The sequence below is a fragment of the Coniosporium apollinis genome, assembly GCF_000281105.1.
Source record: "Coniosporium apollinis CBS 100218 chromosome Unknown supercont1.10, whole genome shotgun sequence".
Classification (NCBI taxonomy): domain Eukaryota; kingdom Fungi; phylum Ascomycota; class Dothideomycetes; genus Coniosporium; species Coniosporium apollinis.
This window is the reverse complement of record NW_006913272.1, coordinates 432,804-452,581: the sequence shown is the minus strand read 5'-3', so window position 1 is coordinate 452,581 and position 19,778 is coordinate 432,804. Positions and strand designations below refer to the sequence as shown.

At 55.5% G+C, this 19,778-nt stretch overlaps 6 protein-coding genes across 6 annotated transcripts; 1 reads left to right on the top strand and 5 right to left on the bottom strand.

The window, feature by feature from the left end:
* Positions 1-582: 582 nt before the first annotated feature.
* Positions 583-2,739, top strand: W97_02723 (uncharacterized protein; the record flags this gene model as incomplete). The annotated part of the gene is made up of 5 exons (XM_007780622.1): positions 583-1,031; positions 1,094-1,548; positions 1,595-1,801; positions 1,859-2,483; positions 2,568-2,739. The coding sequence occupies 5 exons, from the start codon at positions 583-585 to the stop codon at positions 2,737-2,739; spliced, it is 1,908 nt and encodes a 635-aa protein (XP_007778812.1).
* Positions 2,740-3,176: 437 nt separating this feature from the next.
* On the bottom strand, positions 3,177-9,135 carry W97_02722 (uncharacterized protein; the record flags this gene model as incomplete). Its single annotated transcript, XM_007780621.1, has 3 exons — positions 3,177-3,471; positions 3,546-8,996; positions 9,107-9,135. The coding sequence occupies 3 exons, from the start codon at positions 9,133-9,135 to the stop codon at positions 3,177-3,179; spliced, it is 5,775 nt and encodes a 1,924-aa protein (XP_007778811.1).
* Positions 9,136-10,001: 866 nt separating this feature from the next.
* On the bottom strand, positions 10,002-11,859 carry W97_02721 (uncharacterized protein; the record flags this gene model as incomplete). Its single annotated transcript, XM_007780620.1, has 3 exons — positions 10,002-10,315; positions 10,366-10,995; positions 11,046-11,859. The coding sequence occupies 3 exons, from the start codon at positions 11,857-11,859 to the stop codon at positions 10,002-10,004; spliced, it is 1,758 nt and encodes a 585-aa protein (XP_007778810.1).
* Positions 11,860-12,743: 884 nt separating this feature from the next.
* W97_02720 (60S ribosomal protein L16) lies at positions 12,744-13,725 on the bottom strand (the record flags this gene model as incomplete). Its single annotated transcript, XM_007780619.1, has 5 exons — positions 12,744-12,882; positions 12,961-13,219; positions 13,305-13,358; positions 13,461-13,596; positions 13,705-13,725. The coding sequence occupies 5 exons, from the start codon at positions 13,723-13,725 to the stop codon at positions 12,744-12,746; spliced, it is 609 nt and encodes a 202-aa protein (XP_007778809.1).
* Positions 13,726-14,206: 481 nt separating this feature from the next.
* W97_02719 (uncharacterized protein) lies at positions 14,207-14,422 on the bottom strand (the record flags this gene model as incomplete). Its single annotated transcript, XM_007780618.1, has 1 exon — positions 14,207-14,422. The coding sequence occupies one exon, from the start codon at positions 14,420-14,422 to the stop codon at positions 14,207-14,209; it is 216 nt and encodes a 71-aa protein (XP_007778808.1).
* A 707-nt stretch (positions 14,423-15,129) lies between these two features.
* On the bottom strand, positions 15,130-19,476 carry W97_02718 (uncharacterized protein; the record flags this gene model as incomplete). Its single annotated transcript, XM_007780617.1, has 4 exons — positions 15,130-15,517; positions 15,599-16,160; positions 16,211-19,362; positions 19,424-19,476. 4 exons carry the CDS (start codon positions 19,474-19,476, stop codon positions 15,130-15,132), a joined length of 4,155 nt encoding a protein of 1,384 aa, XP_007778807.1.
* Between the last annotated feature and the right edge of the window lie 302 nt (positions 19,477-19,778).

The following is a 19,778-nucleotide window of genomic DNA, read 5'->3' as shown; positions in this document are numbered from 1 at the left end:
TGACTAAAACCCTCTCTCAGGTAGGCGTAGATACACCGCCGTCTCTAGAGTGTGACATCGTTCACAAATGCGTGATCACACGTAGAGCGGACTGAGAAACTCTCTCCAAATCTGTGCAAGTTTTTATACTCACTTAGTACAGATTCGGCAGACTGAACACTACCTATAAACTAGCATCTCTTAGGCATTTGGTTGCAAATAATTAGAGTATATCCGATCTTGGCGATTCGGACGGTCAACTCCCTCGACCGCCCCGTGGTAGACCCACATGCACGATGCACGCCACTCGAAGGATCACTGCACTTCAAGAGGGTGCTTGATAGCCATCCACTTAGTGTGCCACTAGGCTGATTTCGTAATTTTGATGTATTTCTTGATGTATCTAGCAACACTTTGCGATAAAGCTGCAGGCCACTCGCATGCGGCTGAGATGGCGAGGTGCAGGCAGAGTGAGATCAGCTCCATCCTTGACGTGTTTCAGTTGAATCCATAGTCCGAAACTCCTCTTGCTACGCGGAGTTACCATTCGTTACTCTCACTCGCAGAAAAAGCAAGCGGTCTGGTTCAGTTGTCCATGAAGAGATGGATCCACTCACGATCACAGCCAGCGTTCTCTCAATCACGACAAGATGTATACACATCGCCAAGGATCTCAGCGACCTGCGAGAAAAGTTCAAGGATGCTCAGATGATGATCTCCGCCATCTGCTCCGAGTCAACTGTAATCAGTGCCTCGCTCGCGCACATCCAGACGATTGTGCTGTCCAACCCGGACGCGCTTACCACGCAGTTACAATTCCGGCCGGAGCTGGAGGGCGCCTTTGACACGGCGCTCACCGGCTGCATGATGGTCTTCTCGGTGCTCCAGGACGAGGTCCAGTCACTGACCTCCAGCAGTAAGAGTGCATCAAAGGACATTGGCTGGTCTATCAAAGCAAAGTATCTCTGGAAAGAGGAGAGCATGAAAGATCTTCTGCAGCAGTTGCGTGGGCAGCAGACGGCTCTTACGCTGCTTATACAGGCGCTACAGATGTGCGTGGCTGTCACAATGCATGCACTCACGTGCCCCTGGCTAACAGCTATCCCGGCCTTAGGGAGAAACTCTCGGATATCCGCCAATTGCTACAGAACAACAATACTGTGTTGGAGCAGGTTGTGCGCCGGACACTGACGCTCCGTCGGACGCATCCGAGGGTCAGAGTACCGCAGTCGATCAAAGCGCCCCAATCTATCTTCGATGCTGGCACGGATGATGCGGAAAGCATCCTCAATGTGGGCCGGATGTCGATGGATACTTCCACGGAATTCGAGTTTGACCATCTGATCATGCGCTCCAAGGTCTACAGAAGGGCACTCAGCCAAACTGAAGATGATGGAGATCAGTCTGAGAGGCACAGCGATGCTATCTCGGACGGGGAAACAGTCAGTTATGCGGCTACAGAACCACCAGCATTATCCAAGCAATCCACAGCGGTGGGAAGCTCTGAAAACGATTTGAAGGAGCTACAACAGAAGTATACCGATCTGAGAGAAAGACATGAACAGCTGAGTAGGTCATACGTCCCTAATTCCTGATTCGTGCTGATTAGATGCAGACGACGAACATCAGAAGCTCAAACAGAGCTTCTCTGAGCAGCGCATCCAGCTCGAGGAGCTGAAGTCTCGAACGATCGGCAGCCCTCTTGTCGACCTAGCGGACGAGAGAGGCGAGTTAGGCGCGATTCGGAATGCGAACCATACGCCCTGTAAAGCCAGACTCAATGCAAGCTTGAAGGAGAGGGCGATGACTACTGGATCACTTCGTAATGCTGGCTTTTCAGTCCCTCAACGAATGTTCTACCACTGACAACGTGCCGCAGAGCGGAAGAACGCGCGGTCCTCGAAATACTTCCCTCAAAAGGATCCTGGACGGGAGGAGCGACAGATTTCCACATCTCCCGTAGAGGAGCAGACTGAGATCAGTCTGCCAAAACTTCAGGCCTCCAATCGATCACTATCCAACCCCGTAGTGACAATAACCCACCGCGGTAATAATGGTCCGGAACCCAGATCTCCATCATTTTCCACGGACGCGCAGACGGAAGCCGGCTCGCCAACTGACCAGCCTCTAAGCCGCTCCCTCTCCGGTACCATCTTAGTGACTCGGAAGCCCGCCCCCTCCGCTCCAGATCCTACGAGCCCCTACAAATACCTCGTTTCAGACGTAACCTTCCACCGGCACACCAGCGCCGCCCGACTCAGCATCGGCTTCACCGTCTCACGGGTCACGCACCCGACCTACACCCTCGACTTCCTGGGCGTCGACCTCCGCTCCCCCTGGCCGCGCCGCTTCAAAGACGTCTCGTTCCTCTCGCCCCACCAGCAAGACGAGCTCGAATGCCTGTTCTGCGCACTCGCGGGGTACGAGGCGTTTCTTGGTATTGCGGACTGTCAGCACGTGCTTGAGCGCTTTGGGCTCGGGGCGAGGGAGAAGAGGCAGGTGTAGTAAGTTTGTTCCCCATCCATAGGCTCTGATTTTTCCTCGTTCGGCCCACTGCTCATGGCGTGCTGCTGACTCTGACTGGCTAGCGGGCTCCTCGGCGGATGGCTCATGGACCGCACGAGCGACTGCTACTGGAACTTTGAAGAGTTTGCCCTCGTCGCTTATATTCTTAAACGAGCCGAGATGGGGAATGGTGTGTTCAAGCTGCCGAGCAGTATCCCGGATAACATCGCCGCGAGGGTCTGGGCGGACTCTTGATGGTCTTTTTCGCTAGTCCTTCGGTTTTGACCGAATGAAAGATACCCCGAACACGAATCTGATCAGTCAAATAACATACATGAGTATAGAACGCGTCACATAATATCATGCACCTTCAATCTCGAGTGCTGTTCTACTTTTGAAGCTGGTGTAAAATGCTAGGGATGTCTGATGCCCCGTCTCGCGCGTGCTCACGAGCCATCCTCACGCCCACGCTCATGCAATCAATAGCAAACCCCGCGCCGTAAATCAGCGCAGCAACGCTTCGGCTGCAGCGAAACCGGCCATGCTACAGGCTCGAGGCGCCCAAACGCCAAACGCTCCAATCCCGTAACCAATCCGGAAGAGCCGAGTCGTCCCCCATACACTACACGATCCGCTCTTGGAATTCCCCTCTCCCCTCTCCCCTCTCTCCGTCCACCATCCCTCCACCCACCTCACCCCCTCATACTCGCCAAGAAAGAATCCATGTCATACTCCTCCTCATACTGCTTCTCATCCCACAGCTCGCTGAGCTCATCCAGGAAGCCCTTCTTGCCCTTCTCCCTAACCTCGCCCGTCGCATCCACCGCGTCGTCCTCGGCCACGCCACCGTCCGCAGCGGGCATGGCCGGCGCCTCGCCCGTCGAGATGTTGAACAGGTCCAGGATCTGGTCTGTTTCCATTGTGCCGAGGCCCGCGTTTTGCTGGTTCACGACTGTGCTGGCGACGTCGATTTTGAAGCGTTGGAGGCTGGGAAGAGATGTTAGTGTGTTGTTCGCTAGACGAGATAAAGGAGGGAGGAAGGGAATGGAGTTGGGGCTTACCTCAAGATCTTCTCCTCCAATGTCCCGCGCGTGACAATCCTGTACACATTGACGACCTTCTTCTGCCCAATCCTGTGCGCGCGGTCCATGGCCTGCATGTCCTTCTGGGGGTTCCAATCATGCTCGACAAAGATGACTGTATCCGCGCCTGTAAGATTAAGCCCCAGCCCGCCCACACTAGTCGTCAACAACAACACGTCGTAGCTCGGGTCGCTGTTGAACTTATTGACGATATCCTGGCGCTTGTTCGCCTCGACGCTGCCGTCCAGCCGCATGTACTGCACGGCAGGGAGCATCTTGCGCAGGACTTCGGTCTGCACCATATCGAGCATCTCCTTCATCTGGCAGAAGATGAGCGCGCGGTGCTGGGAGACTGCCTCGTTGGCGTTCGGAATATCTCCCGTGGTATCGGAGCCAGTGACGCCGATGCCGCAGTCGACGAGGAGGTCGCGGAGGGCCATGAGTTTGGGCGCGTGAGTCGGGTCGCGGAGACTGGTGCCTTGTTTGGCGAGGTAGGCTTGCGTGGCGGCGTACTGCTTGTGAGTGTCCTTCATGACGAGCGCGGGCGAGTTGCACAGTTTGCGCATGTATTGCAGGGCCTGGAAGATGTGCTGTTTGGCCTCGCGGTCGTTGGAGGAGGCCTTTTCGGCGATGGCTTTGCCTTCTTTTTTGCTGAAGTCTTCGAAAAGCTTCTTTTGCAGGTCGCTGAGGTCGCAGTAGTAGTTTTGAATTATTTTTGGTGGGAGGTCGTTGAGGACTTCTTCTTTAAGACGGCGGAGGAGGAAGGGTAGGACTTGCTTGTGTAGAGCTTCGATGGCGAGGGCGCCCGCTTCTTGTTCTTTGGATGAGGATTTGGCATAGCGGGATGCGGCGATGGGCTTGGCGAAGCGATCTTGGAAGACCTTTTCAGTACCAAGGAAGCCAGGCATAAGGAAGTCGAAGAGAGACCAGAGCTCGAGCACGTTGTTCTGGATGGGTGTACCTGAGAGGATGAGGCGATGGTTACTGGAGAGTTGTTTCACAGCTATAGTTGTTTTAGTCTTCGGGTTCTTGATGAGGTGGCCTTCATCCAGCACACAGTAGTTCCAGTTGAGCGGCCCAAGTAGATCAATGTCGTTGCGGCAGATGTCGTAAGACGTGATGACAATGTCGGCATTCATCAGTTGATTCCTATATTTGATGCGTTCGGATGGTGAGCCCACATACGCAACCGCAGTCAGGAACGGTGCGTATGTCCTGATCTCTTGCTGCCAGTGCCCGGACAGCGTGGGTGGGCAAACAATGAGTGAGGGAAGGGGTCGGAAGTCCGGCGCTCCGGTCTCTGCGTACTTCTCAGCGCGCTGATGATGATCACTAGCAACGATGCATAGAGTCTGCAGAGTCTTGCCAAGCCCCATGTCATCGCAAAGGATGCCGTGGAGGTTGAAGCGGTTGAGAAAGGCCAACCAATTGACACCGTCTTGCTGGTAGGAGCGAAGCTCGGCTTTGATAGCCACGGGTATCTCGAAAGGCTCGACCTTCTTCGGATCCAGCATCTGAGCGATGAACTTCCGCTCTTTCTCTCGTCCTTGCAGTAGCTCTTGAGACAAGCCGGGTGGATCCGGTATACCTGCTTCTAGAGGTACTAGTTTGACCAGCGTCGCGAAGCTGGTGGTGGCGATGAGCCGGATATCATCGTTCGAATCGCTCATACGGCCAAGAACAGGCACGATCAAGAAGATAACATATGGCAGGATGCCGTCTTCCATAACGTTAATGAGCCAATAGATGCATTCGATAGCACCTTGCCGGCAGTGCACGTCCAGGGCATTGCTAATGGACGGCAAGACCTTCTCGACGAGCATGCTGATGCCTTCGACGGTCATAACACTGCAAATCGTTGCGAAGCACTTCGCTGCTGCATACCGCAGAACGGAAAGCTTAGACTGCATTGCCTTGGCGACGAGCGGTAAGAGAACCCGCACCTTCTGGTGAAGATCAGGATGGAACTTCGACACGAGAGCGCGCAGTGTTGACAGGGCGTCGATGACCTGCTGTCCTAGAGTGTTGTCTGGATTCCGTATTTCGCTGGGAAGTTCGTCGTTCGCGAAGACGGCTCGAACAGGAGCCTCGATGAGCTCCTCCAGGATCGGTAACTTGACAAATAGTTGACTGCCGAAGCTTGCAACAAGCTGCTCTAGAGCTTCTTTCGCCCCACGGCGCTGATTGCGAGCCGCCTTGGCCTCCCGCTCGTGTCGTGCGGCATCCGGATGATCTCGGATGTCTTCGTCTTTTTTGAGCGATAGGATACCGACTTCTGGATTTTCCACTTCGATATTGGGATGGAACTCGGGTGTTTCTGCGGTCTCTGCGCAGTAGAATTTGGCCAGGTTGCCAACGACTTTCTCGGTCACGACACGCTTGCCGGCGGTCACCATCCGCTCGACGAGCGAGGCGACCGCGCTAGCTGACCTCCTCTGCAGTTCGACGTTCTCCTCTTGCTTCACACTGTCCATGACGCTTTTGATGGTTGCTGCAGGCTTTTTCGGGATGTTGTCAAACGCAATGACTGCGGCAGCGGCAGCAGCCTTGATGCGCAGGTCAGCAAGCTGTTTAATATTCCTGGCGTTCTCGACCGCAGTCTGAACGTCAGCTCGTGCTGTGTTTAATGTCTCGAGCGAGGCTATTCGCTGAGCTGGCGACAAAGCCTTCTTCAGTCGTTCGAAGTCTTCATTGGCAATCTTCTCTCCCTCAGCAAGCGAGAAAGCCAAGGGGCCGGCTTCGGGTTCACCTTGCACCAGGTAGGCGATATTCGGGATCTTCAAGCTACTGCCGGTGGAATTGTCTCGGAAAGTGTTGAGCATGGACTGAACCTGCGCGCGAACGATTTGTAGGTGAGGCACGAGGTCGCTGTACCAGATGGGCCGCGAGCCTTCGACGATGTCGTGTAAAGGAGTTCCAATGCGTTGCGCGAATTGATCTGCCTCCGCTGTAGCTTTCGCATATTCTTCGGCGATCATAGATGTAATCAGCTGTGTGGTCGAGTTCGGTGACTGAAGATGAGGTATGATCCTTGGTCCAAAGGTATCGTTTCGCGATGATTCAGGCCACTGCGCAATGGCTGCGCCTAGCGCCTGAGCCGAATATATCTTCGAGCGTATCATGACATCCACGCCCACCAGTTCAACATCTCCGGACATAATGTGTGCATCGATGTTGTGAGCTGTTGAAGGTGGCAGCGCTACATCTCTATCCTTCTTCTCGGATTTCCGTCTACGCTTGGCCGGAGGTTCTACACCGGTTGGAGGTGATACTCTCAAAGGGCGATGCTGAGTGTGACTTGGCGGAGCGAAGGGCTGACCTGAGGGACGAATGAACAGCGATGCATCCATGGGGATGGGATGTCGAACGACACCGATTGGGTGAACGGTAAGCGTGACCAACGGATCTACATGCGGCTCGAATTCATCTCTGAATGCGTCCGGTCCACGATCTGCCACAGCTCTCAGGAGTGCGTACCACACTTGCAGTGACAGCTTAAGAACACCTTCATTCCGCTCAACTAGAAGATTCTGGTAGACAAGTCGGAGGGCTTTGCCGTTGACCCAGCCTTTGGTGCCATCGCCCTCAATGTCAAGGAAGGTGAGAAAAGCGCGCAGAACTGCGGATCGTACGCTCGTAATCGTGTGTCGAAGGAATGGGTAAAGTCGAGGAACAAGCTGTGCGAACGACTGCTCAGGGTCTTTGGCCGCGTTTCTCCTCATGGCATCTAACACCTCGGTGAAGCTACAGAGCTTGGCAAGAAGATCCATGACGAAGCCGGTGCTGGCACTAAGGTCGTCGCTTAAGTTCGACAAGCAGTCCCATACGATGTGAATCAGGCTGTTGAGTGCTTCGGGCCGCATCTTGACGAACTCGCCAGCGACGGGGATGAGAGTTGCAGCGCTCACCGCCCGTACATCATCATCGAAGTTGCCCAGGCCCTCCATCACAGCCTTTAGAACGCCGTCCATGAGACTCGGATCCTTGACTAGGAGGTCGTTGCGCACGGCGACAAGGTATCTCATCCCGATCATACCTCCATGACAGGCCTGCCAGATGGGCGTCTTTCCATCAAGGTCATGTTGCATCACTAGACGATACAGAACGTTATAGACAGCTTTGACTGACTCGACGGAAAGATATTGTAGTACCGCACCGAGAGCTTGACCGGCAGTTTCTCGGATGGGCGCAACGACGTTATCGGACACATAGTCCCCGAAGCGATCGAGCATGAAGACGGCGCATATACGACACGCGAGGTCGTCGAGGAACCGTTGGTTGAGGATGTCGTTTTGTTCTCGGGTCAAGCCACGCTTGCGCCCAGCGCCAGCTCCGTGGACACGAATTACTTCGCGTAAACCCATCGCAGCTCCATGGCGGATTTCCCACGCATGATCGAACAAATCGACGGTGAGGACTTCGCACAGCCTGTCGTATGGCCATTCTAACCCTTCCTCTTCAGCTTCAGTTTGGAAGGCGGACTTTTCAGGCACAGGCATGCCCTTGAACTCTGCCACGACCTTACTGTCATCGTCTCCGCCGTCTCGCTCAAGCGAGAAGTAATCTTTGGCGATGTCGTCGCTTTCTTCCCTCTTCACCTCCGTCTTGATAGGTACTGGATGGGCGCTGGCTGGCGTCTGTGGATAGTCCATGCTTGACCGCCGACATGATATGTCAACGATGCGGACCTTGTTAGCCTGGTGCTTAAATGCTTGCTTGTTCTTGCGCTTGAGCATGTTGAGCTGCCGCTTGCTGAGCCCCTGTTCATCAGTCGGCGTCTGACCGACCGCGTCATGCGGAGACACAGCCGAGTAAACTCCTGGAGATGCGGTACTGTTATTCCTGCCTACGGAGGTGTCGATCCGTTGTAAACCTGGTGTTTGGGGTATCTGCTTTGCAAACGGCACAGCGAAATCCTTCTCTGTGATGAACTCTTGTTCGATGTACTCGCCTCCGAGACCGAGGCGTGCTGTCAAGCTTTTCTTCTGGTGGTCAAGACGCGTCGCAGGATCCATAGCAGCCATCATGTAGTCATATTCTCTGCCAGCACTGCCCAAGAGCTTTTTGCCATGCGTTAGGATAGAAGCAACATCGAGCGTTGCCAGCTGCAACTGGTCCTCGGAAAGTGGAAGTCCGTTCGTAGTTTCGTCCTTGACGGCCACACCATTGGAGCCATTGGGGGTATGACCGTTAGCCTCCGGCTTGAATAGCTCGTCGTCGTCTGCATTGGGGTCGAACTTCTCAGCATGCTCGACAATGCCACCGATGGCCTTGGCGGCTGCGACGCGGGTATCCCAAGACTTGGATCTGAGATATGGAATGACTCGTGTGAGTAGATTGAAGAGTTCATCGGGATGTTGCTTCTGAACGTCGGCAAGCTGCTGCGCCGCTGTGTTACGGATGAGCTGAGTGCTGCCCGTCTCGAGTAGCCTGTGTCACGTGGTCAGCGCTGCAACAATCCATGCGGTTAAAAATGCCAAGACGCGGCACAATGATGATCCGCAACAGAGGAATGAAAGAAGACGGAGGCGGTAACTTACGTGACTAAGCGATCTAATCTCGATGCCATCGCCGTTCACCTTCCACCACCGTCCCTGCAACAAACAGGTAACTTGCTGCTATGCTATCAGTCGTGCAAAAGTCGTAGAAAGCCGTGGTCGCATGAGAATCGCACTAGATCTTTATTGTTGTTCTGTCGAAAGCCGTCGCATTTCATCGTCACCCATGGATTCATGCATGCATCGGCCTGGAATGGTCGTTTGGTAAGCCAATGAACGGTGTGGTTGCGTCGGCGGATGTTTGGGCGGGGGGACTCTGGCGGTTCTTGAGAGACGGGAATTCGGAGCGCCGTTAAGTATTTGAGCAACACGCGTCAGACACCCCTGCTCACAACCAAGCCGCTAGTGAGCTAGCGCCCGAGGACCGTCGCCCATTCAGGAGACGGCACGGCCTTTGTCGCCGTCAAGTTTAGTTAACCTCCTCTGCTGCAGATTTTTCTTTTCACGCAACGCGGTAGTTACTGTTGCGTGCACTTCGACAGGTGTCTTTGAAGGCGTGAAGAGCTCGCGAACCTGCGAACCTGCGAACCTGCGAACCTGTGAGTCATATCACCTCGCAGGGCTGAGGATCAGGACGCCGCCGTGCGACAGCCTTACAGCACGGTCCGCTCATTTCACCGCTACGCCACGCCGCTGCCGCTCCCAGATGCGGATCGTAAGGAAGGAGCCAGGCAGATCGCGATGCTGTTGAAGACACTACTCACTATCACTGCTCAAGAAGGACCCAGGTGACCCTTCACGATCCTCCAGACGCGTCAGCATCACGCTATGACTGGAACAGGCAACAGCGGAAGGCCACTCTTCAAGGAGATGTTGTCTAAGCTTCTTTGGAGTCCCAAGGCTGTACAGGTATCTACGCTCGCATCTACACGCCTGCCTACTTATCGCTTCTATCCGCGCCCTTTGCCCATTCTCGCAGGATGTTCTTCTTCACTTTTCCTGTCGAAGTCTTGGGCAGCTCATCCACAATCTCGACTTCTCTCGGCACCATGAACTTGCTTATCGCACTCTGGTGTTTCGCCCAGTCTATCACGTCTTCTCCCTTCACAGTCTTTCCTTGAGCGATCGTGATGAAGGCCTTGGGCCTTTCGCCCCAGTGGGAGTCTGCTACCGCCACGACACCGCACTCCAGGATGTCCGGATGAGTTGCCAGCATCGCCTCCAGCGCGACTGACGAAATGTTCTCGCCACCTAGAGCAGTCAGTCAGCAAACTCAAAGGATGCTGTCACGTGCCACTCACCGCTGATGATGATGTCCTTCGCGCGGTCCATGATCTGTACCGCGCCGTCTGGATGCCACACAGCCAAATCGCCAGAATGATTCACGCCTCCAAGCCACAGCTTTCGTGTCGCCTCCGGGTCGTTGTAGTAGCCCTTGGCGCAGATATTGCCGCTGAAGACAATCTCACCAATCTCCTTTCCGTCCCTCTCAACGTCGATGATCACGCCGTCTGGCTGGTCGGTCTTTACCACCCGGACTGCCTCACTGGTGACGAAGCCGTGGCCTTGCCGCGCCATCTTCTTGTACTTCTCCTTTTCTGGTATCTCATCCCACTCGGGCAAGATGTAGCCCTTTGTGATCGGCCCGTACGTCTCAGTAAGGCCGTACGTATGGATGGGATGTAGATTCAGATTGGTCATCTGCTCGAACAGATGCGGTGTCGGTGGGCTAGCGGCTACAGTAACTCTCACTGGTACGGGGAGCTTCTCAGCCTCCTTTGCCGTGCAAAGCAGCGTGTTCACTGTCGGCGCTGCGTTGTAGTGCGTGATTTTCTCCTCCTTCAGCAACCGCCAGATTTCCGGATAGTCGATCTTTCGGAGGCAGTAATGCGTCCCGCGGACAGCAGTAACCGCCCAGTGGAACGTCCAACCTGCATCATATCAGCTCTGCCAGCGCCAAGCCCGCCAACGCGCAACTCACCCGTCGCATGAAACATGGGCAACGTCCACAAATACCGACACCTCCCCGTCGGCGGATTCAAGCTCGATTCAATCACGTTCCCCAGCGCCGCAAGATACACGCCCCTATGCGTATACTCCACTCCCTTGGGCCTCGCCGTCGTGCCGCTCGTATACGCCAGGCTGATAATCCCATTCTCATCCCCCACGCTCGTGACCAGCCCACTCCAACCCTTCCCCCCATTCTCCCTATCCCACCGCAACCCCTCCGTAACCGCCTCGTCAAACGGCCCACTCAGCTCCCCCTCCACGGCATCCGTGTCCGTATCCACGATAACCGGCACACTGGGATTCGCCTTCTTGTAGTCCTCCAGCAAGTGCGCGTACTCGGCATCCACCACGACCAAGTCCGCCTCCGCGTGCTCGAAGATATACGCAATATCGCCCGTCTTGAGCCTATAGTTGATCGCCACGCTCACCGCTCCCGCGGCGCCGATGCCGAACATGGCTTCCAAGAACGCAGGCGTGTTGGGCGCCAGTATACCGACCCTCTTGTAGCCGCGTTTGAGCAAAAAGTACGCGAAGCCCCGCGCGCGGTCGGCCGCCTCGCCGTAGCTGCGGCGCAGGATCTTTTTGTTCGCGGTCACGTGGTAGATTGCTAGCGCGGCGGGCTCGATGGCGGCGGCGCGGGGGAGGAAGTAGGTCGGGGAGAGGGTGTGGGTGTAGTTTTGCCATGAGGGGCGCGAGGTCGAGGGTGCGTCGGGGGAGGGAGAGGCGGAGGTCGGGATGAAGTGGGCGACGAGGGAGGAGAGGCGGGATTTTGCCGTTGTTGCCATTGCTGTGGTGGGTGCGAGGAATGAGGGCGATTGGGGGCGTGATTGTGGTATGGGACGTGAGTTTCGATGCCTTGAAGCTATAAGGCTACAGTGCTGCTGTGCGTGAGGGATGCGCAATGCAGAGCGGCTGGTAAACAATGCTACTGCGATGCAGCAATGCTCCCCGAACAAGCTCTAAGAGACAGTGGATGGGAAGAGCAAGGGAGCAGCGCTGGAAGCAGATTGAAGCACACCGGAGCTAGCTAGGTACGATCTCACGATTGCCTCGGGGTTCACGCGATAAGGCCGCTCATTGAGCTAAAAGTGTGGGGAAAGCCGGCGCAAAAGCAGGGCGTTTTCTGGGGCCAAGCGCCCGAGGTCCTCTTGCCCGAGCAGAGCGCGAGTCATAGTGCCAGGCACGTGATATGGGCATAGAATTATCACAGAGTACTGGGTCTGTCTTGTCACAGACCGAATAAGTTTGTTGACGTAAGGTGCGCGCATCCCCGACTGCTCGACACAAGAAAACAGCATCGCGGCATGCACCTCTATGCAGACATCAGTGAAAGGCACGTGGTTGAACCGATGTCACGCACAAGCCTTGGTTTCGGGGAACCCTCGAAGGAGTTTGTAAACAATTGAAACTCTGGACAAGTCTCGTTCGATGTACTACAAGCCGGCGCCAGAGCAACAAAATCGGATGACAATCGTCACCACTCAATGCAAGAGAATCAGCAGCGAAGGACCAGTCGTCCGTACGCCTCCTGAAGGAGCAATTCTGCATCCGGCAGGTCGAAGGTGTGAGGTGATGATGTTTTTGGTCTTTTTCTCAATCCCAAGCTTTCGCGCCGAACCATGTCAATGTGCCCACATGAAACCAGATGCCACCGACCGGCAACCTCCACCTAATAGCCGTACTCGGCGAGCTGCGTCTTCGTCTTCTCGTCCACGCTCGCGCTCTTTTGCGCCTCGGCGAGCTGTCTCCGTGCTGCCTTCTTGCGCTCGTAGTATGCGGCGCCCTTGACTTTCCTCCTCTCCTCGAGTCTGCACACAAACTATCAGCCACTGTCTCCTCACCCCAGCTCATCACCCTCCAGGTAAAATTAGTATATCACAACATACCTAGCAACAACGTCCTGGTACTTCCAGCCGAACTCATGACCCAGACGTCCAACGGTGCAGTATTTCCGGCCGGGCTTGAGGCGCAGCACACGCAGTGCCTGGGGCACGACCATGCGCTTCTTGTGGTCGTAGGGTGGGGGGATGCCCTCGAAGGTCTTTAGGCGCTCCATGGCGGCGGCACCGCGCGCGGTCTTGTGCGGCATCATGCCCCGGACGGTTCGCCAGAACATCTTGGAGGGGGCCCGGAAGTGGAAGGGACCTGGAAGATGCTGTGAGTGGCAGTTCGGATGGCAGATAAAGCACGTCTGTGGGCGCTGGCGAACGGGTGGATGGGCTTGACTCACCTCCACGGGTAGGGTTGAAGCGGGTCTGCTTGCGCATGAAGGCCTGGTACTTCACTGTGGTCACCTCGTGTAAGCCTTTCTGCGCTCTGTTCCTCAACCAAACACATCCGCTTCTGCGTTGCTGGCCGACAGCTGGGGCTTCGGGGGTCGACGTACGCTTCGCGCGGAAGAACTCGCCAGAGATGTTGAGAGCCTCGCACCGGACCACGACAATCTTCTGGCCGTTCAGAAGCTGCTTGGCGACCGTGCTGGCCAGGCGACCGAGGAGATGTCCCTTGCCATCAATCACGACCTGCAGATGAAGGCATACAAGTCAGCCCTCGTGTTCTCATCATCTTATGACTTCCAGCAGCGCGACCGCCGCTCTCTGCGCTTCTTGTCGGGTAGGCGGGGCACGTACGATTGGCTCGAAGGTCGACATCTTGCTCGGACTGGTGTGCTGTATGGAGGGTTAGTGGAGAGGTACGTTGGCAATGGTTATTGTTGCTGGCGGTGGTGGTCTGAGCAATTTCGTTGTGGCTCGCGATGTGCAAGTGTGGTCACGGGATTTCCCGGCACCGGCTACCTAAGCGAGCAGCTTTTGTCATCCCTGCACCTTTCCATCTCTTGATCCTCTCCAAGAACTGAGCGCCACAACACTCAGCGCACCCGTCTATCGCCTTTAAGCAACCAATGACTGACTGGAAAACTGCGCTTCTTGGCATTCTACGCACATGCTTACTCCGGAACTACGTAGCGCTTCGCAAAGCACGTTCAAGCAGGTACATGGCAAGGTCAAATGACTTGTATTATGGGAGGATTTCCGCAGAGCTTCAGTGGTAGGGAAACGTATTTGGGTAGGATTGCTAGATATCGTATCTCATGGTCTGATCGTTTTTTACCCAATCATACGAGGTAGCTGTTCATATGGTCTTCACACCCAGTCTTTCTCGCACCCTAACCTCACCTTCCGCCAGCTCACTGTGGCTGGCCTCCTCAAACAGTTCTTCGAGTTTCTTCTGCACGCCGGGACCGTCACGATCCAGAGCTGTGAACTCTTCTGCAAAAGCGCCGCTCAGTATCCTGTCTTCCGCGACCCTCTTAAAGTCTTTCCTGATTAGGCTTGTATCAGCCTCCATGCTGCCCTTCAGCTGGCCGTATTGACTGCGCAGACATCAGCAACAGGCTTGAAAAGCTGCCTCTCAGACTCTCTTCATGATTGCTTACCTCACAGAGCTATGATGCACCAACCGCCTATGTGATTGTGTCGCGCTGGTAGGCGTGTTAAGCGGGAGTTCATTATAGAGCGGTATAAGGCGGGGCCTACGAGGTTCAAAGCTTGCGCTCTGCCTTGGTTTCCATAGCCGATGAATACGATTGTCTTGCCGCTGAGGGGGTCAAGGGAGCAGTCCTTGTCGTAAAAGAGCCGCGCTGTCATCTTGCTCCTGAACACAAAGTTGTATCTGAAGGCTTTCCCGATGGGATTTGCACGTTGGTAAAGATTACCCTGGCTGTTGGAGCTCGCGAAAGAATAGGGTACTATATACTCAAACGCCTCGTTCCTCACTCTTGCCTGTGACCTCGCTCGCTACCGTGTGCCGTGTCGACTCGAACAGTCCTAGCGCGTACTACTAGACTGACATTCTGGGGCCTTTTACAACCGCAGTTCGAACGGCTTGATCGACGCAACCGGCGTTTGCGGGTACTGCAAGCCTTAGCACGCCCTCAGGCACACGGTTTTCCAGCAGCCCTCCCTACCCCAAACAATGAAACCACGGGTATCAAAACGCCCCTCAAACCACCCAACGCCGCCCTTTCCCCTTCTCACCTCTGACCCCCCACCCCCTCATCCCCACACCCACTCCCCACCCCTAACCCTCTCAACTTCCGTCCCACAATCCCCACAATACCCCCTAACCCACCGCTCAACCTCACTCCCATCTCCCCGTCCCCCCAACATGCCCTTCAGCTTCCGACACCTCAGCCCCTCATCCAGAACCCAGTTTTCGTATTCCGCTCTCAACATCTCGCGCTCCACGCTGTTGACGACGCGCAGTGCCACCAGCAGGTCGTGGCGGTAGACGCCGAGGGTCTGGCGTGTGCGGTGTAGGCGGCGGGACGTGTGGTGTGTTGAGGGGGCCGTGTATGGGGTGGCAGGGGCAAGGGAGGGGGTGGTGGGGGAGAGAGGGGCATCGGGGTCGGTTTGGGATAGGAGGGTTAGAAAGGTGTCGAGGCTGTGGTGTAGGGGAGGTGTGGTTAGCGGTGTTGGACATGTTGGAGAGGATGAAGCCGGCAAGGAGGGCGGGGGGGCTTACCATTGATTGCTGTCGGTGTTGCTGCCGCCAGCGAAGGTGGAGGTGTTGGTGAGCACGGCGTCGATGTCCGCAAGGTAGATGGCTCGGCTCATCTGCGCGTTCGGATGCACGCCTATGCGCGCCATGAAATTTCCTGCGTTCCGCTCCCTCCACCATCCCCAGGTGTCGCGGTAGGAGTGGAAGGAGTTGAAGCCGACGCTAAGGGCGAGGAGTGCCAAAAGCATCGTGTGCGCGGTGCAGGCTTTGAGTATGCCGCCCACAAATGCACTGAGGGAGCCCAGGGCTGTGGCTAAGGCGTTTGAAAGCATGACTAGCATGGCGTCGAGGAACAGGTTCGATACGGTCCTGATCTTGAGCTTGAAGCGCCGTTCGCGGATCGGTGGGGGGATGTCTGAGGCCGAGAGCTGCGTGGCCTGCGTCTGTTGGCCGAGCTGGCCGAAGATCTGGATCGCTTTCTGGGTGCGGCTGGCATTGCCGAGCTTGTGGACTTGGTCTTCGATTAGGTCGGTTAGATCGAGGGCGTCGTGGTTGAGGTCGTGGAGGGCTTGGCGCTCGATTAGGCCTGCAGATTATTAGCCTGGAGCACGAACTAGATGGTAGATGAGCTGTTACCCTTAACGAGGAAGGGCTGGCTGGCCCAGTCTACCTTGGTATAAATCGCAAGTTTGCACCGCGACTTCGAAATGTGCGTGATGACGATCCTAGTGGTAAGCACAAACATCTTGGACAGCGGGAAGTACCACGGCGTCTTCCTGTCCGTGACGACGTAGCAGAGGTGGTCGTTGAAGACCTCGATGATTTGATAGTCCAGTCCGTGCAGCTGGTGTTTGCCGAGCGAATCGCTATACTCGATCTCATACTCGAATTCTCTCCGGTGGTGCCCGTTCTCCGGCTGGACCCACGGGCTCTGCACTATACGCTGTGCCAAACGCTCGCGGTATAGCATCTGAAATAATGCGCTCTTGTCGCCAAACATCACGTGAAACAGGGCTTTGGCGCTGATGTTGAACTCCTTCTCCACGGCGAGCCGAGTCATGCCTTGCGGCGCGTACTTGACTGGGTGAGAGGGGAGCTTGAACTTCAGAGCGTTCCTGCTCACGACGCGTTGGGCTCCAGGTCTAGCGTACAACTCGCCATCGATGCGAAGACCGCTTCTGAAGTCGTTGACACGCCGCTCTGAGGCACCATCAACAGGCGTGTCCCCGTTCGTATCTTCCCAACTCTCGCCACTGGGGCTCTCGGACCTGGCGTTGGCTTCCAGTTTTATGAGAGTCTTGAGTACCTCTTCCAATGGGAGTGGTGTCTCAGAATTGCAGTTGCGTACTAGGAAGCTCAGCCTCCGTTGCAGAAGCTTCAACGGCTCAAGGAAGATCTTGATGGTGATTCTGTTGAAGTTGTCCTTACGAGCGCTCTGCTGTAAGTGCAGATACAGGAAGTCGCAGTCCCTGCCCGGCGCAGCGGTAACTTCTTCGATCGATGACAAGCTGGTTCCAGTGATAAGGATGAGACCGAAGTGATTGCTGTAGAAGTATATGTTGCTAACGGTGACGTAGACCCGGCCAGGGAATTCTTGCTGGTCGTTGGGATTCCATGTGGCTCTGAAGACGAGAACCACCTTCTCGCGTCGAGGTACGTTAGGGAATAGGATGCGGAACTGAGCGTCCTGTGCCTTCAAGGGTAGGGGATAGTAATTAGGAAACTCATCATGGCCTTTCGCTGGACTCTGCAGACGCGGAGTAGCGGTTCCAAGGCTGATAGTCTTCCGATGTCGAGCCGCCGGCGAGGTAGCCCGAGGCGATGTCAAATCCTCTTCGGCGTCGTGGGATGCATCTCCACCGAGCGGCGTTAGGGAAGGCGAAGCCGCATGCGTAGGGCTCGGCGGTGTTGAGATGCTCCGTAGACGATGAGGCTCTCTGACTTCTCCTCGTTCCAGCCGGTTGATATAACCCCAGTTGGTAGAACCCCACAGGTTCGCCATCAGCCCTCCAGGCATCCCTCCGTCGGTCGCTCCAAGTCTTAACCCTCGCTCGCTGCTTAAAATGACCGCAGCCTTGCTAAGGTTTGTTGCTGAAGGAGGATTAGCCAATGTCGATGGCGCCAAGCTACTCGTTGGAATCTCCCTAGGAGCGGGTTTCACGGGGTCTACGTTGAGGGCTTGCGTTGTTATTGGAGAAACAGACGGTACCAAAGTGCCGTGTATCATGGTCCCGTGACTCGCAGATATCAGAGTTGCAATTCCTCCGGCGGACGCAGGTGTCGGCGACGAACTGCCTGATAGCTGCGGGCTAGCCGTCGATTTCCGGTGGAGGTCTAGTTTCTGTATTATTCTCGTAGCGTGATCCCGTCCGCTCTCTTCAACTCCTGTGCCGCGTCGGCTTGCATCGAAACTGCCACGGCGTGGGAAGCTCTCTCCCATGGCGAGCGTGACAGCCCGGTCAGGCGCGTGGAACTCGTCGCTCAGATGCGTGGCATGACCTTCAGTCTTTGCAGCAAATTCCGGTGCGACTGGAGGACTGATGGCAAACGCAGCGTCTAGAGCATGAGAATCGCCACCAGAGGCTTCTGTGCTTGCTGGGTCCTCGAGGGCCTTACGTTTCGCACCTTCGAACGAAGAGATCCACTCGGTCAACTCAGCCTGTGTCTCGGCCTGTAGGAGAAATGTAGTGTCCTTCGTCTTAACCTCGAAGCAGAAGCGCCGCTCTTCTTGAAAAGCTGGTCGTATGCTGCAAAGCAGCACGCCGAACTTCTCCGACTCTTCCACTGCACCGGAACGCGCGCCTTGCGCAAGCCAACCGAAGATACCGTTCTTCACGAAGAACCAACGTCGTCGCCAGACAGTTCGTGTCGGCTTCCCGGTATACTCCCGCTGGAACAACCATCCTTGCTTCTCCGACTTTTCACCACCTACTTTGGCAGGGGATGGCAGATTGCTTGACGGAGCCTGTGCACCTATGAATGGTATAGTCGAGGACGCATAGTCTTCGAGCTCTCGCGAAGGTCGTGCCACGTGCTCCGCCCTGTCCTCGATCTGCTTCCTAGCCAGTTGCAGCTCTCGCTTGAAGGCCCTCTCCCCATTTTCCATCTCCTTACTCCACCCTCGGATACGCTCGACTTCATTGCCCCACTTCGCTAGAGTGCCCGTCACGAGGTCCCGTGATTGCTTCATCTCTCGCCATCGGTCGTAGAAAACCTTGACCAGCATCTTGTTCAGGCTCGCACGAACCTGCGGGGCAAGGACGCAGAAATCCATCGAGGCCTTCAAGTAGCTCTTCCTCGCCTCGTGCAGCTGGAATGCATCTTCGCGTATGGACGACGGGTCCTTGCTCTTGGCCTGACCAGAGAAGCGCGCTACGAGACTGTCGTAGTTCTTCTGCAACGAGTCCAGCGTCTTGCGAGTATCCTTCAGGCTCTTCAGATCATTCTGCAAGAACGCTCTGATCGGCTCGACCATCGTCTTCTCGATGCTCTTGATGCCCTTGAAGGTGTTTGACCAGTAGTCCCGAGCTCCGTCGCCATACCGCTTCATTGCCAGAATTGTGTAGTCGTGGTCTATTACTGCCTCCGAAACCTGAGACGGGGGTGTTGACTGTGCCAAGAAGTTGTTTACAAGGCTGTCCAGCGTGGAAACTTCCTGCGCAAGCTTGCTTGCGGACTTGACGTAGCCGTCTAGCCATTTCTCTATTATATCAATTTGTTCTCCGAAGTGGACGGCTGTTGCTCGGAAGGTGGGACTGTCGAGGGCGGCTTCTTTCAGTCCTACGGGGCTGCAAGTAAACAGACAAGTTAGCAAAATCTATTGATATCAGTCATAGCGAGTAGTTTTACATCAAGCTCAGTGGCTTCCCCACAGGGGTCAGCGCGGGCAGCTCCTCCGCCATGGCGTATTACTCTCTCCAAGGTTTCGATGAAGGTAAAGGCTTCTATGAACGAGCTTAAGCCATCGGCGAGTAGCGATATGAGTTAAAACCGTAGCCAACAACAAAGTGGAAACAAATCTTAGTTACTGTACAGCAAGTTTGATGTGTTGGACTGTCGCATGCCCATCCTGGAAGATCAACAGCTCTTCGGCGCGGCATACCTCATAGGGCTGAGCCGGAGCTGACATTCTTCCATCCCCGCTCCGCATCCTCGAACTTTTTTCTCCACCAGAATCTACAATTTTGCGTCTCAGATAAACTCG